Source organism: Petaurus breviceps, unplaced genomic scaffold (genome assembly GCF_028583685.1).
Source record: "Petaurus breviceps papuanus isolate PSGF00001 unplaced genomic scaffold, PetGlider_PUasm1.0 90825, whole genome shotgun sequence".
In the NCBI taxonomy this organism is placed as follows: domain Eukaryota; kingdom Metazoa; phylum Chordata; class Mammalia; order Diprotodontia; family Petauridae; genus Petaurus; species Petaurus breviceps.
In genome coordinates, this window is record NW_027187353.1 from 13,918,510 (window position 1) to 13,943,432 (window position 24,923).

General features: G+C 38.7%; 1 protein-coding gene across 1 annotated transcript in view; it reads right to left on the minus strand.

The window, feature by feature from the left end:
- The window catches only part of GRID1 (glutamate ionotropic receptor delta type subunit 1), a 1,154,654-nt gene that overhangs the window by 56,005 nt on the left and 1,073,726 nt on the right, over window positions 1-24,923 (minus strand). Inside the window, exon 13 of the mRNA XM_069071354.1 lies at window positions 21,973-22,168. Within this exon, the coding sequence (XP_068927455.1) occupies window positions 21,973-22,168 (196 nt within the window). The remainder of the gene's footprint in view (window positions 1-21,972; window positions 22,169-24,923) is intronic.

Consider the following 24,923-nt stretch of genomic DNA (forward strand, 5'->3'; position numbering starts at 1 on the left):
TTTTCCTGAGTGCACCAGTGAGTTAGTCACCCCCCTCAAAAGCAAAGGAGTGATTATCTTATGACCCATGCAGAGCAGAAGTTTTCAATTTGCAGAGCCAATGGTATCTATTCTGATATCAAAGGCTAAAAACTCTTAGCCAAAATGGGCATGATAAATAACTTCACCAGCAGGGCAAAGGGGGAAATTGCTTTTCAATGATTTGTCAAAATTCAAAATTGTCCAAAGGACATGATAAGCACACAAAAACACAGACAAAACTCGATTTGGATTATTAGATGTGAAAGATTAAAAGCAGTTCACAGAGACAATAACATTTTATTTGCTTGAATCCACAAAAATGATTAGTATGCAAAGGGAGGGGTAGAGGAATGAGCCAAACCAGAGATAAGAGAACAACAACAACAAAAAAAAAACATAACAGTGACCTAAGAAATAGAGGATAAATTTCAATGTACATAACTATTTTTCTCCCAATCTTGTGAGATAGATGAAGTATAAATATTCCTTTTTAATAAATGAGGAAACTGAGTCTTAGAGAGATGAAGGGCTTGGCCAGTACTCATACAGCTAGGAAATGTCAGGGTCAGAACTCAGAAGCAAGCTCTAGATCTCATTCCCCAATACCATAATTGCCTGGGCACAATAGTTCTATGAAATTAGTCTAAGAGCTAGAGAGGATGGTATCTCACAGTTGAACTTCCCCATCTATGTTGGAAGACAAACTGTCTTTTTGTTTTGTACTGGCCTCTTTGTTTTTTTTTAACCTGAAAGAAGCTGATTTGTCTAAATTTCTTTCCTCATCCTAAAAAGGAGTTTCTGGGAGTCATTTCTGCTCATTAGCTTGCAGAGAGAAAGGGACAGCTAAAACGATCATTATGTCATATGAATTAATTCCCCATTGTATGTCAGGTAGATGCTCTTGAAGAGTTTACCCTCTGAAAAATTGCTTCTAGAAGCCTGCTTCCATTCCAAAGTTTTCGCTCTTGCTTCATCTGAAAATGTCAGAGTCAAAAGCTCACTCAAAACCTTAAAGCCTTTAAAGCGATTGTAGTAAATGTCACAATTTATCCAGGGTAGCCCACATTTACTCCCACTACTTTCTTGCAGGAAAAACAAAACAAACAAACAAGCAAACAGAAAGCCAAAGCAAAGATCTGGGGAGACACAAGTCATCTCTGACTCTACCATATTTAGATTTTTTTGAATGATAACTCTAGGCCAGAAGAAAAATTTCTAGACCTCTCGTTTCAGCTTTGTAGGTTACTCTTGGTGTGGAAATTCCACTCTCCTATGCATATCACCTATCCACTAAACAAAAAAAAGTTTTATTGATTGCCCCAGGGCAGGGGTAGGGAACCTGCAGGCCTTGAGACCTGGGGTCCTCGAGATCCTCAAGTGCAGTTCTTTGATTGAATCCAAACTTTTATGAAACATGAACTCAGTCTCCCAAGGACCTAGAAGGCCACATGTGGCCTTGAGGCCACAGGTTCCTCACTCCTGCCTTATGGCATTGAGAAGTTAAATTACTTCCCTAAAGTCACAAAACTCTTAAACCTCAGAAGCAGGACTTGAACTAGAGTCTTTCTGACACCAAGGCCATCCACCTATATACTATACCACTCTAAGAAATCTCTGTAGTTATACAGAATTACCTTAGTTTCCTAGACTTTCTCAAACATATTAATGACCTAGGGATAAAACTTGCATGTTTACCTTTAATGAAACTCCTTTTAATCAGTTCACTTCTCTGAAGAGTCACCTACCATGCTGAAACTGTTCTTAACAGAAATCCTTTCTTGCCTTCTTCTAATGCCAGAAATATGGCCCTGTTCTTTGGACCAAAATGGATGGCTATGGGTGTGAATACAAACTTCCCATATGGGAACTAAAAGTTTCATGTGCAGAGTAGGCGCAAAGAAAGTTATTAAAATCAAAGGAGTCATTGATTTACTAGCTTAATGTAACAAAACAACAAGACAATCCAGTTGGATATCAGAAGCCCAAAATTAATGTCATAAAACCAGAAGCACTCATGCTCACTGGAACAAATTACGTTACTGGAAAGGAATCAGCATGGTTATTGATGGAGATAGAGTGAAGAAAATATTATCTGGATACAAAGCAAATCAGGACGAAGATATTCTGGAAAATAAAATTAGATTGAAGGAAAATGAATATTCTCCTACTCTATCTAATAGAGAGCCCGAAGATCATCAAAGGGACTATGATGGCAGGAATGTCAGTTCATTTCCAACATGTGCCTGCGTAGATGAGAAAACCTGCAAAAGAAAGTAATTGAAGAATTCGTAACGAGATTTGCTTGGCAAAGTCCAACACCAAAAGCAAAGCAATTTAATAACTGAGGCCCAGTCAGGGATTTTTGTGGTCTTTGAACTGGATTATCCAAACCCAGTCATCATCACAGTAGATTAAATGGCAAGGACATGCAATGGGACCGATGGAACCAGTTATGTATGAATAACATAGCCCAGTGATGAAAGAGTAAGCAGTGCCTCCCTGCTTGCCCCTGCTTAACACCAATTTGCAGAAACAATCTATGATTTGAATAGACAAACTTACAATACAGAATACATGATGGGAGAGTAGCCAGGATGGTGAAAATAGGAATAAAATGTCACAAGAATACTGGGGTCTTTGGCTGGGAGAAGGGAAGAATCAGGGATGACATAAGACATGTCTGCAATTATCTACGAATTTAGTTTGCTCTGTCAACCCTAGAAGACAGAATCCAGAGCAATGGATTGACCTTGCGTGAGTCACTTAACCTTTGCCTGCCTCAGTTTCCTCCCCTGTAAAATGAGGATAATAACAGCACTTAAATCCCTTTGTTCTTGCAAGGATCAAATGAGATAATATTTGTAAAGTGCTTTGCAAACCTTAAATCACTTTATAAATACCAGCTATCATGATAATAATCATCCTAATCATTCTAGAGAAACCAATTTAATCTAAATAGATGGGCTAAAAAAGCAAAATTTCATAATAATCAAAGTTGTCAAATGCTGAAATGGGCCACTGAAGAGAGTTATAGGTCCCTCCCTTACTGCAAATTTTTAAACAGACGCATGAGGCCATGCTTCAGGGACATTGAATGGGAGATTTCCCTTCTGACATAGGTTGATGCTGGATCATCTCTGAAGGTCCCTTTAGCTTTTAGAATCTAGACCTTTCCCATTTATGAAGAATAAATGGCATATAATTGCTACAGGTTAAATAAGAAAAACCTCCATTTCTGACTGTACAAACCTTGCTCCTAAATCTTGCCTCAAATCAAAGGCAAGACAAGATGGGACAAAGAATAAGCAAAAATGGTTTTGACTATTTTTTAAAGGTTTCTACAGAACTACCTGAAAGATATTTGGAAGTAACACTTCTGGCTACCATCTGAGTTATGTCAAATGAGAACAGCACTTGGAGATGATGAAAATGACATCTGTATTATGCTTCCTTATTTCTGAAGCAAAATCAAGAGAAAAGAATGCTTTAATACACAGATGTATATTTGTATATGCTTACATACATACATATACAGAAATTTATATATGTGTACATATGTATGAGAAATGAGGGACGGAGGGGGAAAGGGGGAGGGGGAAAGAGAGAGAGAGAGAGAGAGAGAGAGAGAGAGAGAGAGAGAGAGAGAGAGAGAGAGAGAGAGAGAGAGAGAGAGAGAGAGAGAGAGAGAGAGAGAGAGAGAGAGAGAGAGAGAGAGAGAGAGAGAGAGAGAGCCAGAGAGAGAGAGCCAGAAAGAGACAGAGAGAAGGGAGGGAAGGAGAAGGAGGGAGGAAGGAGGGGGAGGGAGAGAGAAGGAGAGATACAGAGAGACAGAGACACAGAGAGAGACAGAGAGACCGAGGGAGGGATGGAGAGAGAGGGAGGGAGGGAAGGAGGGAAAGGGAGAGAGAGAGAATGGAAAATAATCTGAAATGAATCCCTGCAGGAAAGGAGATTGTCATAATTGTGACATTTCTGATCATGAATTAGAGATGAAATGAGAAACACAAGCTTTCTCATTCAGGTTCCTTAAATCCAACGATATTTTCAGATTGTGAGAATTGTGTAATTTCAATGAAGACAGTTTTATACAGTAACCAGTTCCATTCTCAGTTGAAACAAGAATTGGGTCAAAGTGAAATAAATGCAGAGGAAATATTAAAGGACCTTATAAGCAAACCATGTGTCAGTGTCTCTTCCTGCAAAGTGTAATCTGGGGATTATCTTATAGAACACTAATAAGATACAATAAATCAAGTCTCTTCCTTTTCCAAGGGAGTAATGATTAGTTGATAGTTGGAGATAGGAGGGGTCTCAAAGATCATAGAGTTCAACAAATTCATTTCATCAAGGATAAAATAGAAGTTTGAAGATCCACTTGTCTGAGATCATACAAATACTAAATAATAGAACCTAGATTTGAACCCAGATCACCTGACATGAGATTCAGTCATCTTTCTACTGAATTTCACTTATTCAGAGCCCTGCCCTGAATATTAGCCCTTTAAACTTCAATACTAAAATGATTTTTTCTTGACTTGACTGGGACAATAAGCTCTAAATAAATATAAAAACAAGTCACAAGTCTCTGCTCTAATCTGTCATCCATGCAGCCCCTAAAGTAATTTTATGAAAGCACAGATCCAACTATATCATGTCCCCCATATACATTCAATATAGTCCAGTGGATCTTGATTGCCTCCAGGATCAAATACAAAGTACTCTGTTATTGGCATTCAAAGCCCTTCAAACCCCAGTTCCTTCCTGCCTTTCCAGTCTTCCTATACTGTACTCCCCAGTTTGTACTATTCAGGCCAGTGGCACTGGCCTCCATTTCTCAACTCTGGGCAATTTTTTCTGGTTGCATACCATGACTGGAATAACCGGGAATGTTCCCCCTTCCCATGGTCACCTCTCATCCTTGACATCTCAAATAAAATTGCATCTTTTTCTAGAGATCTTCCCCAAGTCCTCTTAATTCTAGTGACTTCACTCTGTTAATTATTTCCTATAGATACTGCAATATAGCTTTGTGTGTGTGTGTGTGTGTGTGTGTGTGTGTGTGTGTATTACATATTGTCTTCTCCATTAGATTGTAAACTCCTTGGGGGCAAGGATTGTCTTTTGTCCTGTACCCAACATAGAGCACAGTGCCTGGAACATTTTAGGGGATTAATAAATGTTTATTGATTATTTTTAAAAAGTGACTAGAAGAGAATAGGTTTTGGTGCTATATCTTCTAAGTTGAAATCCCTCCTCTTTTGTTGACTACAACTTTGTAATAAAATGAACAACAGAAAACTAAGTGGGATTTGATACCTATACAAGAAAGGGAATAGGAATAAAACACCTAGTTGTTCTAAATACATTCAATTAGTCTGATACAATTAATCTGATGGTGCTGAGGCACCATCAGCAATATATGAAAGATGATAGGAAATGTGAGCGGTATCCCAACATAGGAGCAAAGGGAAAGTGTCCCAATTTTTCAAAGGAAGAAAAGAAAATCTATAAAATGTAGAACAATGACCTCCAAATTTTAAGAAAAGCCTCAAATGGGTCATTAAAGTGATGTTTGGCAATATCTACAAAGAGAATAGTAATTACAAAGACCCATTGAGGATTCATCAAGAATTATCATGAAAAAATAACCTCATTTTCTTTTTTGATAGACTTACTAAACTAGCAGGTGAGGGGAAAGCTCGACATGTACTTTACTTAGATGTTAGCAAAGCTTTTGATGGAGTAGCTCATGCTATTCTTGGATGAAGATGGAGAGATATAGACTAGATAATAATATAAATAATGAATTTAGAATTGGTTGGATGGTTGCATATCAAAAGAAATTTAGTGAGACTATTTTGCAAAGTCATGGCACTAGAATTAATAGCAACTGAGGAAGACTTTCTTGTAGAAGGTAAGATTTTAGATGGCACTTGAAGGAAGCCAGGGAAATAAGAAGTAGAAATGAAGAGGGAGAGTATTATCAGCATGGGGGGAAAGTAGGGAAAATCCTCCGAGCCAAAAGATGAAGTGTTTCATTTATGGATTAGCCAAGGAGGCCAGATTCACTAGACAGGAGAATATATGGGTATATAAGGTATGAGAAGATGAGAAACATGTATGGGGAAGAAATAGCTTTGAAGTAATAGGAGATATTTAGCTTTCAGAATGGAAGACTGGGTATGGTGGTCACAGAAGCTATCTTGAGAGTTCTGAAGTGCTATCATATGGTGTAGAGATTTCATTTGATAAGTTTAATCACAGAAAGTAGAACCAGGAACAACTGGGTAGTGGGGAGGGGTATAGTGCACAGAGGAAAATTTAGGCTTGATGAAAGGACAAAAAACCAAACTCAAAAAACTGTTCTGACAATTAGCAATACCTAAAAGTGGTATGAGCTGGCTTGAGAGGTGGTAGCTTCTCCCTATGTGATGGTCTTCAAACAGAGACTGGATGACCACTCGCCATATATTTATTTTATGGCAGGGATTTCTTCATGAATGAGTTAGACTACATGGCTGCTGAGGTCATTCTCATCTCTTAAATTTTGATGACTTTGAAAAAGTCACTTATCCCCTTTGGGCCTCAGTTTCCTCATCTGTAACGTGAGAATGTTGGACTAAATTGTCTAGAAGGTCTCTTCCAGATAGTCATATGAACACTTTTTTTATTTTTTGCCAAACACTTCCTTCACAAAAACCCCATCATGAATCCATAGTGTCAATATTATTATCTGTATTTTATAGGAGCAGCTAGTGGATAGAGTGCTGGACTTGGAGTCAGAAATACTTGCATTCAAACCCTGCCTCAATTATTAGTTGTGAGACACTGGGCAAGTCACTTGATCTGTCACCCTCGGTTTTATGCTCTGTCAAATGGAAAGAAAAGCATTCATTCCACAACAACCTTGTGGGGTTCAAATGGGATGCTAAAAATAAAGCACTTTGTAAATCTTAAAGGGCCACAGATATTAAGTATAGATATGGACGGGGAAGTATTTAAAAGTGAAGTCACTTTTCCAAGGAGAAACAGAAAGCATCAGTCAGCACTTGGAGGCAAATTTCCCAACTGAGAGAATATTTTTACCTTCCCATAATGCCTCTCTTCTGACTGTGAAACCTAGGGATCTAAGCATACTTTTAATGAAAGGACTTCCAAAATGAACATTTCCCAAACAAAATTGGGAGCAGAGTCCCGGATTTCTCTAACTTAGAAAACATATTTATTTAGTTTAAAAGAGGAAAGGATGAGGAAGAAAAGAGAATAGACATCAGTAATTAACCAGAAATCCATCAAAGGTGAATAATCTAATTCAAATGGGAGTTTGTTCAGAGGAGAGAGATGAAAGGAAGGTGAAGTTGGAACAGGCAAGAAAAAAAATCCTTGTGCCTTTGAGTGAGGATTTTTGGGTGGTGGAAGTGACAACCAAGAGGATAGTCCAGCTTCCTGAGTGGTTCTGCTGTCATAGAGACACTCTCTTTTAGGCTATGACACTGACCAGACTCCCCAGATGTTTGGCTCTAAGTAAACTCTAAGTTACACAGTACTTAAACACAAAACCCTAAGAATCATCAGGGATGTAGGGAGGGATAGACTTGCAGACTAGACAAGGAAGAAGGTGGAGAGAGGGCAATTCCAGGTTCTGGAGCAATGTCATAAACATTCTGTGTGTGTGTGTGTGTGTGTGTGCACATGCATGCATGAGTGTTTATGAGCATGCATGTAGAATTAGATTGGTGAAATAAGTAAACAAGATTTGCAGGGTCATTTCCATATAGCATTTGCAATCTCACTTTATGCTCCTAGTTATATTTATTGGGTGAAAAAAAAAACCCTGTTGTGACTGCCAGCCATCACAGAGTGCATCAAACTATCAATCAGAGGGGGGGGGGGGGGGGTGAGGGCGGGAATAATGCCAGCCCACTAGCCACAGAATCAGAAACAAGCAACTTGTCTATTTATTCAAAGAGCTCAATGAGCTGTGAAGATTGACATTTAAACTATTAACACTGTATTTCATCTGACAATGTTATTAAATATTAAGTCTGATTTATGTAAAGGTTTAATCAAATGGCAGATCAGGTCAGCCCATGTGCTGCAAAGAAAGCGCATTATGGGAAATAGTATTTGATAAATTTGATCCCACAAAAGAGGGAAAATAGTCCACCATCAACAGCAAGGTCTGACTTCATTTGACAAAGTTATTATCATATAAATTCAAATGACTTGCTAGCTCAACACTGTACCGGAAAGTTCCTCTAATTGATATTCTTAGCAGTTTGGCAATCGAAGAGCTGAATCGCAGACTTCAATAAATCTAGCTCTAACAAAGGAGAGGAAATGTCAGGTTACTGAGCTTGGGTTCTGCACTCTGATGGCAGGGTGGGGATTTGCTAGAATGATTCAATGCAGGTGTGGATGGTGGACATTTTGTGAACGTGATGAATACATTGCACTTTAGAAGGGGCAAAATGAGGTACAGGAGGAACTGAGTACAGACAAGTGAAATGGACAGCAACAGGAATGATAAAGGGTATGGCATGGTGTTTAAGTTAAAGAAATCATATGTGTGTGGATATACACACCCACATATACACATGTGTATCTGTATATATTGTATATATACATCTATATATATATGTGTGTATGTATGTATGTATGTATGTATGTATGTATGCATACACACGCTAGACAGCTTTTTCTCCCATGAACCTTCACTTCTACTAACCTGGAAGTGGTCAATGAAAATGAGGAGGGAAAGGTGTCTAAACAAGAACAATCATGGAAGGAAGGAGCTCAAGACTGTCCTCTCATATGAGACTTATTTTCCCAAAGGAAGGTAGATGGATTTTGTTAATATTTCAAAAAAATCACTATTCTCTCTCTGTGGGTATTCCCTGTTGTGGTTTAGCCATTTTTCAGTCATGTCTGACTCTATGTGACCCCATTTGGGGTTTTATTGGCAAATATAATGGAGCGGTTTACCATTTCCTTCTCCAACTCATTTTACAAATGAGGAAACTGAGTCAAACAGGATTAAGTCATTTGTCAAGGGTTGCACAGCAAGTCATGTAACCCTGTTTTTTAATGTTTCCTTATCACTGATGTAAATAGAGGTTCTCTACATTTTGATGATTCAATTAAATTTATTCCACAAGTATTTACTAAATGCTACTAAGAGCCAGTCACTATAGCAGGTGTTAGAAATAGAAATAGAAATGCAAAACAAAACACTTTCTGACTTCAGTACATTCATCTGGCAAAAAATCTTCAAGAGTTCCCATGGCCAAATTGAGATTCATGAATCTGAGGCTAGTCTGGGTCTGGAGGTGAGCCTCTCTCAATTCCCCTAGTCTCATCATCTGATTCCCATATGTTGCCTGAGTTAGTTCTCAACATCACAACATCCCTAATTCAATAAGAACCATCAGTGCTTGCGGTCTAGTGGCAAAGGCTTTGGGAAGCCTGAGTCATTTACATTCCATGAAGAGGAATAGGAGGAATAGAACACTGATGGTGCGTTTGGTAGAGGCAGCTAGAGCACCAGGCTTGGAGTCAAGAAGACTCATCTTCCCGGGTCCAAATCTGGCCTCAAACATTTATTAGCCATGGCAAGTCATTTCACCCTGTTTGTCTCAGTTTCCCCATCTGTGAAATCAGCTGGAAAAAAAGGGCAAACCACTCCAGGATCTTTGCCAAAAAAAACCCCAAATGGGGTCAGACACAACTGACAAATAACTGAGTAACAAGGCAAGTTTGGTAAGGTATAAGGAATTAAAAACAATGAAGGTGGCAGTGTATGAAATGAGAAAAAGGAGAAAGATGTCAATTAATGATACTAATAATTAGCATTTCCTTAGTACTTTATGGCTTGTAAAACTTTTCACAAATATCATCTGATTTTATCTTCAGAACAGATGCTCAGGGGCAGCAAGGTGGTGCAGTGGGTAGAGCACTGGCCCTGGAGTCAGGAGGACCTGAGTTCAAATCTGGCTTCAGATACTTAACACAAAAATTAGTCATGTAACCTTGGGCAAGTCACTTAACCCCAATTGCCCTCCAAAAAAAGGCAAAAAACAATTAAAAAAAGGACAGATACTCAGAGGTATTATCTTCCCCAATTTATAAATGTGGATGTGGTGGCAGATAATGGCCTCAGATCTTCCTATTTCCAGGTCCACTACACCACCTACCCTGTTCTTGAGCATAGCATCTCACTGTAAAGATACCGCATACTACAAAGACCATAAACTTAGAACTGATTTTAGAATCTACCCTGATTCCTCTCCTAAGGGGTCATGCTGAATGGGAAATAAAAGCAGCCTGGAATACTTATATCAAGTCCAAGTTATTTTTTATGTCTAGTGGTTTGGGAAGATAGACACTGCAGGAAACCTAGACTAACATAAATTGCTTTAATGAACACATAAGAAGTGACCTTTGAATATATGGGGTTCAAATTCAAAAGGATGAGAATATAAGCTTCCCAAGGGGTCAAGGAATATGTGGGATCCAAGATAAAATGTTACAAAAGATTTCTGAGGTCATCATTGATAGAAAAGAAAACTGAGACCCAGAGTCGTTATAGCTTATCTCAAATTACGTGGGTAGTAAATGGCAGAGCCAAAACTCAAATTCAGGCATGTTAACTTCAAATTAAATATTCTCTCCCTTATCTCAGTAATTCTCATTAATTCCAGTGCTTGATTTACTGAGGAATGTTTGTAGCAGGAGCTTAATGGACCCTTGATAGCCAAAATCATTCCTCCAAGCATAGGTATTTGGAAGTTGGCCTTCAAAATCACCCCTACTTCCCATACCATGATTTCATCAATGGTGGCTCTGAAGGGATACATTACTCTTTAATATAATGAATTCCTAATCCCTAATTCTTCATTATGCTGCAATTTAAAAGGTAGTACAAGATCCATAACATTATCTTCTCCCATAATTAAGTAAAATACGAACCCTAGATATAATATACTGCTAACATTCTAAATTCCACTTTAATGTCTCATCATGTCATGGAAATAACCCGGGTTCACAAAGGTCACATCAGCAAATTACAAGCTCTGGGAGATTCTACCACATTTGAAATACTTTGGGTTTGGGGCCAACAATGGATCCAATAGACACTTGGTATTCAATGATCATCCTTACTTAAGAAGTTCATCTCCACAGAGGCCATAAAATTATTTTGGGGTGCTTTATCTACTGTAAATCTCAAACATGAGTTGCAACCTTCCTAGGCCTCATTTTTCCCTTCTGTACAATAATGGGGTTTGGTTTGCATGACCTTTGATATACCTTCTGGCTCTAGGTCTATGATCTCATTATTTACCAGTGGTTGTTCTCTTTGTAGATGGAGAGAGGGCCTAAGTGGATGAGATAACAGGGATCCTGAAGTCTTGAAAAATAGTGTCTTGAAAATCATGAATTTAATGCATAAGAATTAAATTTTGGATCATGAAGATGAAGACATATTGAAGTCTTTTCTTTGGAGTCTTGGTTTGAAAAACAAATGATCTTACTCAAAAGTGACTTCTTGGAAATTTTCCAAGGTACTTTTGTCCCAACTTTTGCTTAGGAGCATGCGTCCTGGATCTGGAGTGCTACAAACAGATTATCTGTTGGCTCCAATGATTCATCTTCCTAATTACACTTTTCCTAGGTTCATATTAAAATGTTTGCTTTCCTTTTGTACACACTGACAGCAGGAGTAACATGCTGGGAGTCAGTAAAAAAGCTATCCTGAGATGAAACATTTGTCATAGAAAAACTGACTGTATACTAAAACATAAAAGTACAGGGGGGCAGAGATTTATTCCCTTTTCAACAACATGGAATATTTATATGATTATTAATTTGCTAGGTTGTCAAGATGCAGACAAGACCAAGAGTGTGCCTGTAGATTCACCCCCGGCTCACCACCCCCTTTGGGCTCCTTCAACCATCACTGAACTGCTGTCATCTGAACAAACTCTTCCGTTACTCTGATTACTTTCTTTAGAGGAAGGGGGACGAAGAATTTCAGCCACTCTTGAGATATATAATTCTAGATAATCTTACATTAAGGATTCTAAAAGGGCCTTAGAGATGGTCTTTCATTTGCCAGACGAGGGAATTGAGGCCTTTGTCCCTTGTCCAAAGTCATACAACTTCACTTTTGCCATGAATCTCATATTTTTGTAATGTTGAGTTTTCTCCAGTGGTAAATAGACTATTGGCCTGTAAATCAGCAGGAAAAGTCTTAATCCTATATTAATTTTGTGAAATGTGTGTGAGTGTGTGTGTGTGTGTGTGTGTGTGTGTGTGTGTGTGTGTGTGTGTGAGAGAGAGAGAGAGAGAGAGAGAGAGAGAGAGAGAGAGAGAGAGATGGTCATATATGCATTCCTCCCATCCTGCTTTTGGCTTTTCTTTCTCTTTTCCAGGAATTTGCTTTTCTCAGCTCCTGGATTTACCACCAGAGAGAGAGAACTGGTATGAACAGGTTCTCCCACAATGTGTTTTCCCCTCTTTGCAAATGCCCTGTGCCAGGCTGGCTAGGATGATTTCATCTGGAATCAGTGATGAAAACTCAAGTTCTACATGACAGGATCAGTTGTTTTGTTGAATCTTGTGAAAACCAGTGAAAATAACTACCATGACCATGACTACAAACGAAACTGTCTGGTATCAGTACTTTTCTACCTAACCCCATGAGGTATAAACACTTGTCTATTGAGGGGAAGGGAGGAGAAGACCAGTTGAGGAGTCATAGAGTGTTTGGGATAATGGTCTTGCCTGGCTAGCCACATTCTTATTAATTCATTATTTGTTTGACAAATTATTTGACAGGGTTTTTTTTTAATTATCTAACTTTTCTTTTTCCTTCCTCCAACCTCCATCTACTGGAGGGGGAAAGACTTGTAAAAATTTGCATTGTCAGGCAAAACACATTTCCACATTGGCTATGTCTGAAGTTGTGTATCTTATTCCACACTTTAAGTTCATAATTTCTCTGTCAGAAAGTGTATAGCCTACTTCATCATCAGTCCTTCGGCATGATGGTTTCTCATTGCATTGATCAGTTCTGAAGTCTTTCAAAGTTTTTTTGCAATGTGTTGTCATTTTATAAAGTGTTCCCCTAATTCTGCCCTGCATCATTTCATAAAAGTCTTCCCATTTCCCTCTGAAATGCCATTTTGTCACTTCTTTTTTTAAAAATTAATCTTTTATTTATTAATTTTTAGTTTTCAACATTCATTTCCACATGATTTGAGTTACAATTTTCCCCCCTCATCTTTCCCCTACCCCACCTCAAGATAGCAAGCCTACTGAATAACCCTTCCCCCAAACTGCTCTCTCTTATATCCTTCCCCATATCCCTCTAACTTTCTAGTAGGGCAAGATGGATTTCAATGCCCCAGTGCCTGAATATCTAATTTCCCAGCTGCTTGTAAAAAATATACTTTTTAACATTTGTTTTTATAACTTTGATTTCCAGATTCTTTCCCTTCTTCCCTCCTCACTCACCCCCACTAGGAAGACAAGCAATTCAATGTAAGTTGTACATGTGTAGTTATGCAAAACATTTTCATAGTAGTTACATTGTGAAAGACTAAAAAATTTCTCTGCATCCTATCCCCCCCCCCACTTATTCTGTTTTCTACTTTGACCCTGTTCCTTTTCAAAAATTTTTGCTTTCAAACTATCCTCTCTCCCAATCTGCCCTCCCTTCTGTCATCCTCTCTCTTTATCCCCTTCCCCCTTGCTTTCCTGTAGAGGAAGATACCCAATTGAGTGCCTATGTTATTCCCTCCTTAAGCCAAATTCAATGACAGTAAGGTTACCCATTCCCTTTCACCTTCCTGCTCTTCCCCTCCATTATAACAGTTTTCTCTTGACTCTTTTATATGAGATAATTTACCCTACTCTATCTTTCCCTTTCTCTTTCTCCTATTATATTCCTCTCTCACCTCTTAATTTTATTTTTTTAGATATCACCCCTTCATATTCAACTGATCCTGTGACCTCTGTCTACGTATAGATGTACACACATATGCACACAATCACATATGTATTTATATACACACACACTCCTATACATACATATACATGTATACACACATACACAAATATACTCCCTTCAACTGTCCTCATATTGAGAAAAGTCTCATGAGTTACAATTATCGTTTTTCCATGTAGGTATGCAAATAGTTCAACTTCAATAAGTTCCTTATTATTTCCTTTTCCTGTTTACCTTCTCATGCTCCTCTTGCTTCTTGTATTTGAAAGTCAAATGTTCTGTTCAGCTCTGGTTTTTTCATCAAGAATACTTGAAAGTCTTCTATTTAATTGAATGACCATATTTTCCCCTGAAGCATTATACTCAGTTTTGCTGGGTAGGTGATTCTTGGTTTTAATCCTGGCTCCTTCGATTTCCAGAATATCATATTCCAAGCACTTTGATACCTTAATGTATAATTGCTAGATCTTGTGTTATACTGATTATGTTTCCACAATATTCAAATTGTTTCTTCCTGACAGCTTGTAATAGTTTCCACTTGAACTGGGAACTCTGGAATTTGGCTATGACATTCCTAGGAGTTTTCTTTTAGGATCTTCTTCAAGAGGCAATTGATGAATTCTTTCAATTTCTTTTTTTTTTTGGAGGGCAATTGGGGTTACGTGACTTGCCCAAGGTCACATGGCTAGTTTTTGTGTTAAGTGTCTGAGGCCAAACTTGAACCCAGGTCCTCCTGACTACAGAGCCAGTGCTCTATTCACTGTGCAACCTAGCTACCCCCAGTTCTTTCAATTTCTATTTTGACTTCTGGTTCTAGAATATCAGGGCAATTTTCCTTCAGAATTTCTTGAGGATGATGTCTAGGCTCTTTTTTTGATCATGGCTTTCAGGTAGTCCAATAATTTTAAAATTATCTCTCCTGGATCTATTTTCCAGGTCACTGGTTTTTCCAATGAGATATTTCACATTGCCTTCTATTTTTTCATTTGTTTGTATATGTTTTATAGTATCTTGATTTCTCATAAAATTATTAGCTTCCATTTGCTCCAGTCTGATTTTGAAGGCATTATTCTCTTCAGTGAGTTTTTGAAATTCCTTTTCCATCTGGGCAATTTGGCTTTTTAAGGCATTCTTCTCCTTATTGGGTCTCTTTTGCCATTTGAGCAGTTCATATTTTTTTCTTGGAAGCTTTTGATGCAGGAGTTTTGATTTCATTGAATTCTTCTGGTTCCATATGTTGATCCTTATTGTCCACAAAAAAAGGATTCTATGGTCTGATTTTGCTTCTTCTGCTTGCTCATCTTGCCAGCCAATTACTTGACTTTTGAGCTCTTTGCCATAGTAGAACTCTGCTTCCAGAGTGGAGAAAGTTGTGACCCAAATCACTGGGGTTTTTGCAGTTGCCTCCTATGATGAGGGCACTCCCCTCTACAGCCACCACAAGCTCTGGCACGCTGGTGTTTCTCACTCCGGGGCCACCACCCAAGACTGCAACCCATATCCCAGTAGGTCAAAGGAAGAGCAAGTCCCCTCTGAATGGTTACTTGGTTCCCCTATGATCTGCAGGCCAGGAGCTCCAGAGTTAGTTAGCCACACAGCAGCAACTGCAGCTGCTGTGCCTGCACCACCTCTCTCTCCAGGGGCAATAGCTGGACCATGCTCTTCTGTCACCTGGTTCCAACAGTTTTCTACTGAACTTTTACTTTCTCTTTGGTGTTAATGAGTTGAGAAGTCTGGAAACCACAACAGCTGCTGGTGATTCACTTTTCGGAAATCTGCTCTGGCCAGTCTGTGGCACTGTTCATGGTTGCCCTGGGTCTGGGCCCGAGGGGCTCATGCAGGCCTGCTCAGTCCCCAGCCCATCACAATAGACCCTTCCTGTTGGCCTGCCAGGATGCTTTCAGTGGGAGATTTGTTTCTCTCTTTCACTTTGTGGGTTCTGTAGCTCTAAAATTTGTTTAGAGTCACATTTTACAGATATTGGAGGTGGTTGGTGTGGGAGCTTAAGCAAGTTCTTGCTTTTACTCTGCCATCTTAGCTCCACCCCCCATTTTGTCATTTCTTAAAGCATAATCCTTATTCCAACTAAGCAGCCAAGCATTCAACCTCTGCTGCAGAGAGCATAACTCCAAAAGGCTGGCCACATTGTTTGAATGCAAAACATATGATTGCCATGAAATCTATTTTATGGAGAACTCACACAGGGCAAGCATTCACATCATGGTCAGAAGAAGAAAAATAAGTACACTCTCAAAATCTCTGTCAAGAACTTTGGAAATGATTGTGTGACGTGGGAGACACTGGCACAGGACTGTTTAGCACAGTATACCTACATTAGAGAAGATGCTGTGCTCTACAAGCAAAGCAGAATTGAAACACCTTAAAGGAAACAGAATGCAAAAATTTAGAGAATCCACTACAGATGTTCACACAGACTATTTGTGCCCAGCCTGTGGTAGACTATTGCAAGCTGGTATTGTTCTGAGCAGTCACAGTCGATCACACTGAAATGACTTAAGTATAATGATGTCATTATGCTCTTAGTTGAGAATGAAGGACAACTAACAAGCTAATTCACCTACCATGATATATTCAGTGATTCACTAATTGATGCATAGCATTTTAGTTTCCAGTTTTCTTTCTTTTTTTTTTAATAAAGCAATTGGGGTTAAGTAACTTGCTCAAGGTTACACGGCCAGTTATTTCTGGGTGTGGTGCTGAGTATCTGAGCCCAGATTTGATCCCCAGGTCATCCTGACACTGGAGCCTGTGCTCTTACTCACTGAGCCTCCTGGCCGCCCCTAGTTTCCAGTTTTCTTACACTACAAAGAGATGCTAAAACTATTTTAGTACATATAAGATATTTTTCTCTTTGATGTCTTTGGAATATCTATGGGTGGTATTGCTCAGTCAAAAGCCTTGAACAATGTACTACCTTTTGGAACACAGTTACAAGTTGCTTTCCAGATTTAACGGATCACAGCTCCACCAATGGTGCATGAATGCGGCTATTTTTTCAGGAACCCAGAAAATATTTGTCATTTTCCTTTATATTTTTTTGGTCAGTGATATGAAATGGAACTTCAAAACTGTTTTAACTTGCATTTCTCTAATTATTAGTTATCAAGAGTATTTCATATGACTATAGAAAAAATTTGATGTCTACCTTGGAAAACTGAATTTATATACTCGACATTTTTTAATTAGGTTATGGCTCTTAATCCTATAAATTTGAATCAATTACTCATATATTGGAAGTGACACCTTTATCAGAGAAACTTGTTGCAAATTTTTTTTCACCTAATTAACTATTCCCCTTATAAACTTAGTTGGAAGATTACTATGAATTCACATGTATATTCACTATCATATTTAGAATTTAGAAATCATTTTTTTTAATTAAGGTTAAATTGTTTTAAATATAATTTGTAAATATTTAATGAAATAAAATGTATTTAAACATAGTTGAATTGGACTTGTTTGTGCATTTAAAAAAATTTGTATAATCAAAATTACCTATTTTATCTTCTACTATATTCTTTCTCTTGTTTGACTGTGAACCTCTACCTATTGTCCCCAAAGTTGTTTTTTTTTTATCCTTCTTCCTATACATTTTGAATACTATGGTCTGTTATATTTATGTCATTTTGAAGTTGATCTTAGCATTCATGTAAGGTTTTGGTCTATATCTAATTTATTTCAGAGTATTTCAGATTGCTGTTTAGTTTTCCCAGCTGCTTTTTTCCACAAAACACTGAACCTTTACTCCAGTAAATGAGGTCTTTGAATATATTGAATGCTAGTCTACTATGTTTGTTTTTCTTTGTTCTATAATTTCTCTGTTCCACTCTCTAACCTCTGTTGTTGTTGTTTTTAAACCAGTACCAAATCATTCTGAATAATGTTGTTTTGTATTACAGTATGAAATTTGAAACTGCCAAGCCCTACTGTAATGCGAATGTAAATTTTAAAGATCTTCCCTGCCCCTAGGCTAAAGTGCAGCAGAAGCCTGGGGAGGGAGGCTTGTTTTTCAGTAGATACTTTTTGATTGGCCAGTGGGTCAATAAGGTTGTTACATTCTCTGAGCCAGGAGAAGGCTATATAAGCCCTGATGTGTAGCTTTGTTTTGGGACTCACTTTGAGAAGTGTTCTGTGATTTGATCTGAATTCTGGGAAGCCGTTGTTGAGAGTCCCCCGGCTTTGAAAAACCCAGAATGTGGAAACCCAGATGTTGACTGGGTATGGATGTAATGGTTGGACAGTTTGGAAATCTGTCTACTTGATGTTTCTGTCTTGATAATTATGCCTGTATACTTTGAGGTTCAGGGTGCTGACCTTTTCTCCTGAACAAGGTAAACGATATATGTCTGACTGATTAAAGTAAGCTTGTTAACCCATTTTGAGTTGCTTTCCTTTAACAAAGCAGATCCAAGAACCTGTGGTAGCTGCAAACCCTGAGGACGCTTGGGGTGCTTGCTGCTACACCTACTCCTTCCCATTTTTCATGATTTCCATTGATAATCTTGACCTTTCTGTTTTTCCAGGTGCGTATTTTTTTCTACTTTTGTAAAGTAAATCCTTTGGTAGTTTTCTTTGTTCATTGATGTGGTTTACCACACAACCATGAGGAAGTATGGGATCCAAGGTGACATTTGATTATTCACATTTCTTTCCCAGGGCCTTTAGTGAAGTGAGCTCATTGTCTGATAAGGCTACTGTCTCTATGTATCATCATGATGAAACTTTGTTACCTTCATTTGTGTGCTCACTTCTGTACTTCCATTGCCCACCCTGAGCTTGTTGAGTCAAAGCTAATGGGAGTCTTGACAGTTTTATAGGGGAGATCAATATATTACCTAGGTGATGATGATGAATACAAGAAGGTAAAGGTAGAGAAGGAGAAAATGGAAAGGGATATGTGTGGGGGGAGAAGGGAGGCAAAGGAGAGAAGATGGAGGAGAGAGGGTAAGAAAGAGAGGGAGGGAGCAGAAGAAGAAGAGCAGCAACAACAACAATAACATTAGGAGGGGGAGGAGGGAGGAAGGAAGGAAGACAAAGAGAAAGAGGAAGGAAGGAAGAAAGAAAGAGAGAGAAAAGAAGGAAGAAAGAAAGAGAAGAAAAGAAAAGAGAGAGATAAATGGACATCAAACACAATATGAGACGATGAGATGCAGCAGCTAAAAAAGGCTAAGGTTGTCTTATGTTGCATTATGAGAAAGTTTCCACAATAAGGGAGATGGTGGTTTTTCCCTGATCAGAACACACCAGGAGTTTTTATTCATTTCATTGTGTAGTATTTTAGGAAGAATTTTGAAAAACTACATGTTCAGAGAATGGTGTTCAGGATGGTAAGGACACCAGAGAGAAAATGTGGAATTGCTGATCTCTAGCTTAATATGAAGGAAGGAAGGGAGGAAGGAAGGAAGGAAGGAAGGGAGGGAGGGAGGAAGGAAATTTGACTAGGATTTTGAAGAAGAAATCCTAGATCAGACATGTGTGACTGCTAAAGTTCTTGGTTCTGAGATTCTGTGACTGTACAAGTCAAACATGATGAAATTGTAAAGAAAGAGCAAAGAGGATAGGACCATATAGGAAACATGTTGACTTAATGATTAATGAGATCAAGGAAGCAAGGTGAAGAGGATAGATCAGAGGCACAGAGCCAGCCTACAACTCAGAGGTTGAATTCTGTGTTTTATGCATTCAGCACTGACTGAAGCAATTAAGGAATACCACTGCAAGATTAATCTTCCTAAAGTGCCACCTTCATCTGATCATCAGCTCATAGATCTCAGCTGGAACAGACTTCAGAGGCCATCTAATCCAAACCCTTCATCTTACAGGTGATGAAACTGAGTCACATATAGGCTAAGTGTCTCCCCTAGTGCCATATAGCTAATAAAGATCTTAAGCAGGATCCAAAGGCAGGTCTTCCTGATTCCAAATACATTCTGCCTTGCAAGCATCCTTTGATGTCCATACTCTAGGTCCTCTAAGTCCATACTCTATTCCCTTTCCATCAACCTGCTTCATTGCATCACTCTTCTCCTTGAGAACCTTCCTTGCATCTCTACTACATATGGTATAGAGTTCAAACCCCTTAGCTTGACTTTCAAGTTCTATAACTAAAAATGGGGCAGCTTGGTGGGTAGAGCACTGAACCTGGAGTCAGGAAGACTGATTTTTCTGAGTTCAAATCTGTCCTCATAAACTTGCTGTGTGACCCTGGGTAAGTCACTTGATTCTATTTTCCTCAGTTTCCTTATCTGTAAAATGACCTGGAGAAGGAAATGGCAAATCACTTCAGGATCTCTGCCAAGTAAACTCCAAATGGGTTCAGAAAGAGTTGGATATGACTGAAAATAATTGAACAACAACAAAATAACAAAGAATATTGCCAACTGTGGAAAATTCACTGTGGTCAGGGCCATGGCAGAGAGTCAAAATGATAGAGTGGACAGGCCTTGGGAGAGACAGTGACTAGTCATGATATGAATCCTCTCCTTTATCTTCCACAGCCTCCACTAATATGTCTTCACTTAGATCCTTCCTGCTTCCTAGAACTCCACAGGCATTTGAACCATCAGAGTACTATGAGGCATAGGGACAACAATCCCTAGATGATCATGGCAATAAAACATACCCACCAGATTTCTGCAATTTAGGCAGATCCCCAGCTGTCCCACATTCATTAAGGCTCTGTATTCAGGTCTCTCCATAATCCACTTCAAAATCAATTTTCTATCTCTATATCTCCTCCTAAATACATTCAGTCAGGCTGGCTTGGTCACTCATGAATACTGTGTACACTTCTGACCTTTGCACATTTGCTTACAAGATCATAGATTTAGATTGAATGAATATTAGCAGTGATTTAACCTGACTCCTTAATTTCAGAGATAAGGAAACTGGGACCCAAATAGGTTATTGGACTTGCCCCAGATCATACAGTATGTGGCAGGGCCAGAATTGGAACCCCATTCATTTGAATCCAAATACAATGGACTTTCAATTCTATTGCGCTGCCTTTCAAATTGTTTTCATTTTTTTTTGTCTTTTGGAGGGCAATTGGGGTTAAGTAACTTGCCCAAGGTTACAGGGCTAGTATTTTTGTGTGTGGGTGTTAAGTGTCTGATTCGGGTCCTCCTGATTCGGGTGCTCTTACTCACTGCGCCACCTAGCCTCCCCCTGTTTTCATTTTTTTTACTGAACAAGAACTTGCTTCCTCTTCCTTTTACTCCCTCCCTTTGGAGTGGGGGGGGGAGGGGAGGGACACAATCTCAATGTCTAAAATGCTCTCTTCCTTCCCGTTTCCCTCCCTCAAGTTGTACCTTCTGTTTCTATCCTTCCTCAACCACCACTTTTGAGTGATCTCATTTTTTTTTAATGTTAACATTAATTATCTTTGTCATTTCTTTGACACTTGCCCTTGGCCATCCATAATGGCAGTTATCTTATTTTTGTTATTCTGGGTTTCATGTTTTCCTGAATGGAAAGTACAACAGCAATATTCTTGTCCATTCCGTTAACTCTACAGTGAAGGAAACTGAGGTTCCTAGATGTGAAGTGAATTGCTACTTAGTAGCAAAGTCAGGACTAGGACCCAAGTATCCTTATGTGCAGCCCAGTGATCTTATCATCAAGGAGTTAGGTGGAATGGTGATTAGAGTGTGAGACTAGAGACCAGGAAGACCTGAAATTGAATCCTGCCTCAGATACTCACTGGCTTTGTGACCCTGGGCAAGTCAATCACTGTTTCTCTTCAGCCTGGTTTCCAGGGTTGTTGTGAAGATCAGTTGAGATAGCATGTGAAAAATGCTTTGCAAACCTTCCAACACTATATGCATCCTCCACCTCCTCCTCCTCCTCATCATCATCATCATAGCCTGCTAACTTTACTAGGTCTGGGCAAATGCAAAGTGTCTTGTGCTTCCCCTTCTTACCTTCCTGATGCCTTCAGAAGGGTTGGAGACACAGTTATCAGCCCCATTGTTCTTGCTGATGGTCTTCCAAAGCTCAGCAAATGTGCTGTCCTGTTCCAAAGGATTGGTCCCCTTCGCTCTAAAGTATTCATATACAGCTGAGTCTCTGACTGTGCCATAAGATATATCCATTTGTTTGGACAGATCCTGAAATGTTCTGAAAGACATAAAAGCATCAAGACATTAGCAGTGGAAGACATGCTGCTGCAATTTACATTGGCTAATTGATCAGATTTCTACCATATATCTAAAGAGAGAAATAGTACCCAGGATCCTTTAGCACTCATAGCAGCCAAATGGACAACCTGCCTCCCCTGCCTTCCAAGTTCTGTATAGAGATCTCTTTTTCTTTGGGAAATGAAATAGTTAAAAGCCCAACCACAAGACCTTTGAAGCTCTTGCCTGGCTCAGACATGAACATGGAAATAGTAAAATGACTCAGGTAGCTTGAGATATTGAAGGAAAACTTATAGTAACCACCATTGCCTTTTTTTTGGTCCTTATTAATTTATTTGTTTCCTTTTAGTTTACAAGATTCAGTTCCACAATCCCTTGAGTTTCAAATTTTCTCCCCCTCCCTCTCCTTCATCCCACCCATGTTGGTATGCAATCAAAGTAAAGGATCTGCAAATACATTAGACATTAGTCAGGTTATAAAGACGGATTTTAATCAATGAAGTGAACAATGGGAAAGAGGAAACAAAACCAAACAAGAAAGAGAAAGAGAACAGGTAATTTGCTTCAATCTGCATTCAAACTCTATTCTTTCTAGTTGTTTCTCTGAATGTAGACGTCTCTTCCCATCATGAGTCTTTTGGAGTTGTCTTATAACACTGCATTGCTGAGAAAAGTCCAGTCTATCAAAGCTGGTCATCACACATACATTGTGTCTGTAATTTCCTACAGATTTCTCCTGGTTCTGCTCTTCTCCCTCAGCATCAGTTCATACAAGCCTCTCCAGGTAAATATGAAGTCCATCTGCTCCTCATTTCTTATAGCACAATAGTATGCCATTACATTCATATACCACAACTTATTTAGCCATTACCCAATTGATGGGCATCCCCTTAATTTCCAATTCTTTGCCACCACAAAAAGAGCTGCTATAAATATTTTTGTACATATGGGTCTTCCTCCCCCTTCTATGTTCTCTTTGGGATACAACTCTAGAAGTGGTATTGCTGAGTCAATGGGTATGCACTTATCTATCGTCCTTTGGGCACAGTTCCATATTGCTCTCCTGAATGGTTGAATCAGTTCACAACTCCACCAACAATGCATTAGTGTGCCAATTTTTTTCACATCCTCTCCAATATTTGTCATTTTAGCCAATCTCACTGGTGAGATGTGAGATGCCAGAGTTGTTTTGATTTGCATTTCTCTAATCAATAGTGATTTAGAGCATTTTTTCATATGCTTGTAGATATCTTTAATTTCCTCCTCTGGAAACTGCCTGTGCAAATCCTTTGACCATTTATCAATTGGGGAATGACTACTACCATTGCTATTTGAAACCTCCATCTGTTACCCTGTTCAAGGATCACCTATAATCTACCTTGATGTCTTTCCTGACCAATCTCAATGAAAATGGATCTCTTGCTACTCTCAGCCTTCATGACTCCAACTACATATTATCTGAGAAAAAACTGATTTAGACTATCTTCTCAGTTTCACATGCAAATATAAGGCTGATTATAAGATACTGTCATGTTCACTGATAATTTCCTATCTGGATTCCAGGTCTCCTCAATTAGACTGGAAGCTATTTGGGGGTAGACATACATTTCCTTAGTGTTCTTAACAGCACCTAGCACAACATTGACTTCAAATACTTGGAATTTTTAACTAGGGGTGAAAAGATCACAAGATTTTAGAATCAAATTTAGAAGCGAAGTTATAAGACATTTAATCAAATCTCCACATTTTATAGATCTGGAAACTGAGGCCCAGAGAGTTTGAGTGAATTGCCCAAATGAATGGGTCAACTGGGGTAGCAATGAAAATAAAAGTCTTTGCTCAATATGAGTGGGAAATCTGATCTGGTGGGTTGACCAAAAAGTTAAGTCCTATTTGATGGCACCATAGACACTGGTGGTAATGGGTGATCTAGGGGAAATTCAACTTTATGATGCTTCAGGATGATGGGAGAATTAGAATTGGGGCATGAAGATATAGAAACCATAGCATGGAATCTAAATTCCAGGGAGATAGCAGTCCCATCCCTTAAAGCAAATCACAGCATCCTGGATCAAGGCCCTGTTCACTCCATTCTAGTTATGTCTGAGTTCACAAAGTACATTTTGATCAACTGAGCAATATGTCTACCCACATGAGATGAACTCACACAATTCCTACCTTTGGGAATCCAGGAGATCTATGTTTGCATGTAGTCAAGAGATTGAACTCTGCTTTGTCACTGTATCGCCCATGAATAGTTTCTACCTTGTGTATATTTATTCTGAGTTGTAGCTCTAACTTGAGTCCTAGGATTATATAAGGCACTGTGGAGCGCCATAGTGGAAGCCACAGAACCTACCTACAAAAAGCTTGAAATATATACATATAAGAACATGTGTGCATACACATATAAACACATGCATACACACATATACATGTGTGTATGTGTGGGTGTATATAAACATATGTCTGTATGTATATGCATATATGTATGTATATACACATATTGTGTGGATGTGTATATACATGTGTATGTATACACACATATATATTCCTACAAATTCATAACAATAATTATGATAATGATATTAGACATACATACAATACTATAAGATTTTCAAAGCATTCTTCATACATTTTTTTCATTTGTACAAGCATCCAGATGTCTCATCTGTCACTTCTATATACATCAACCATATCTATTGGCATCCATTTCCATGCATCAGAGATGGGAG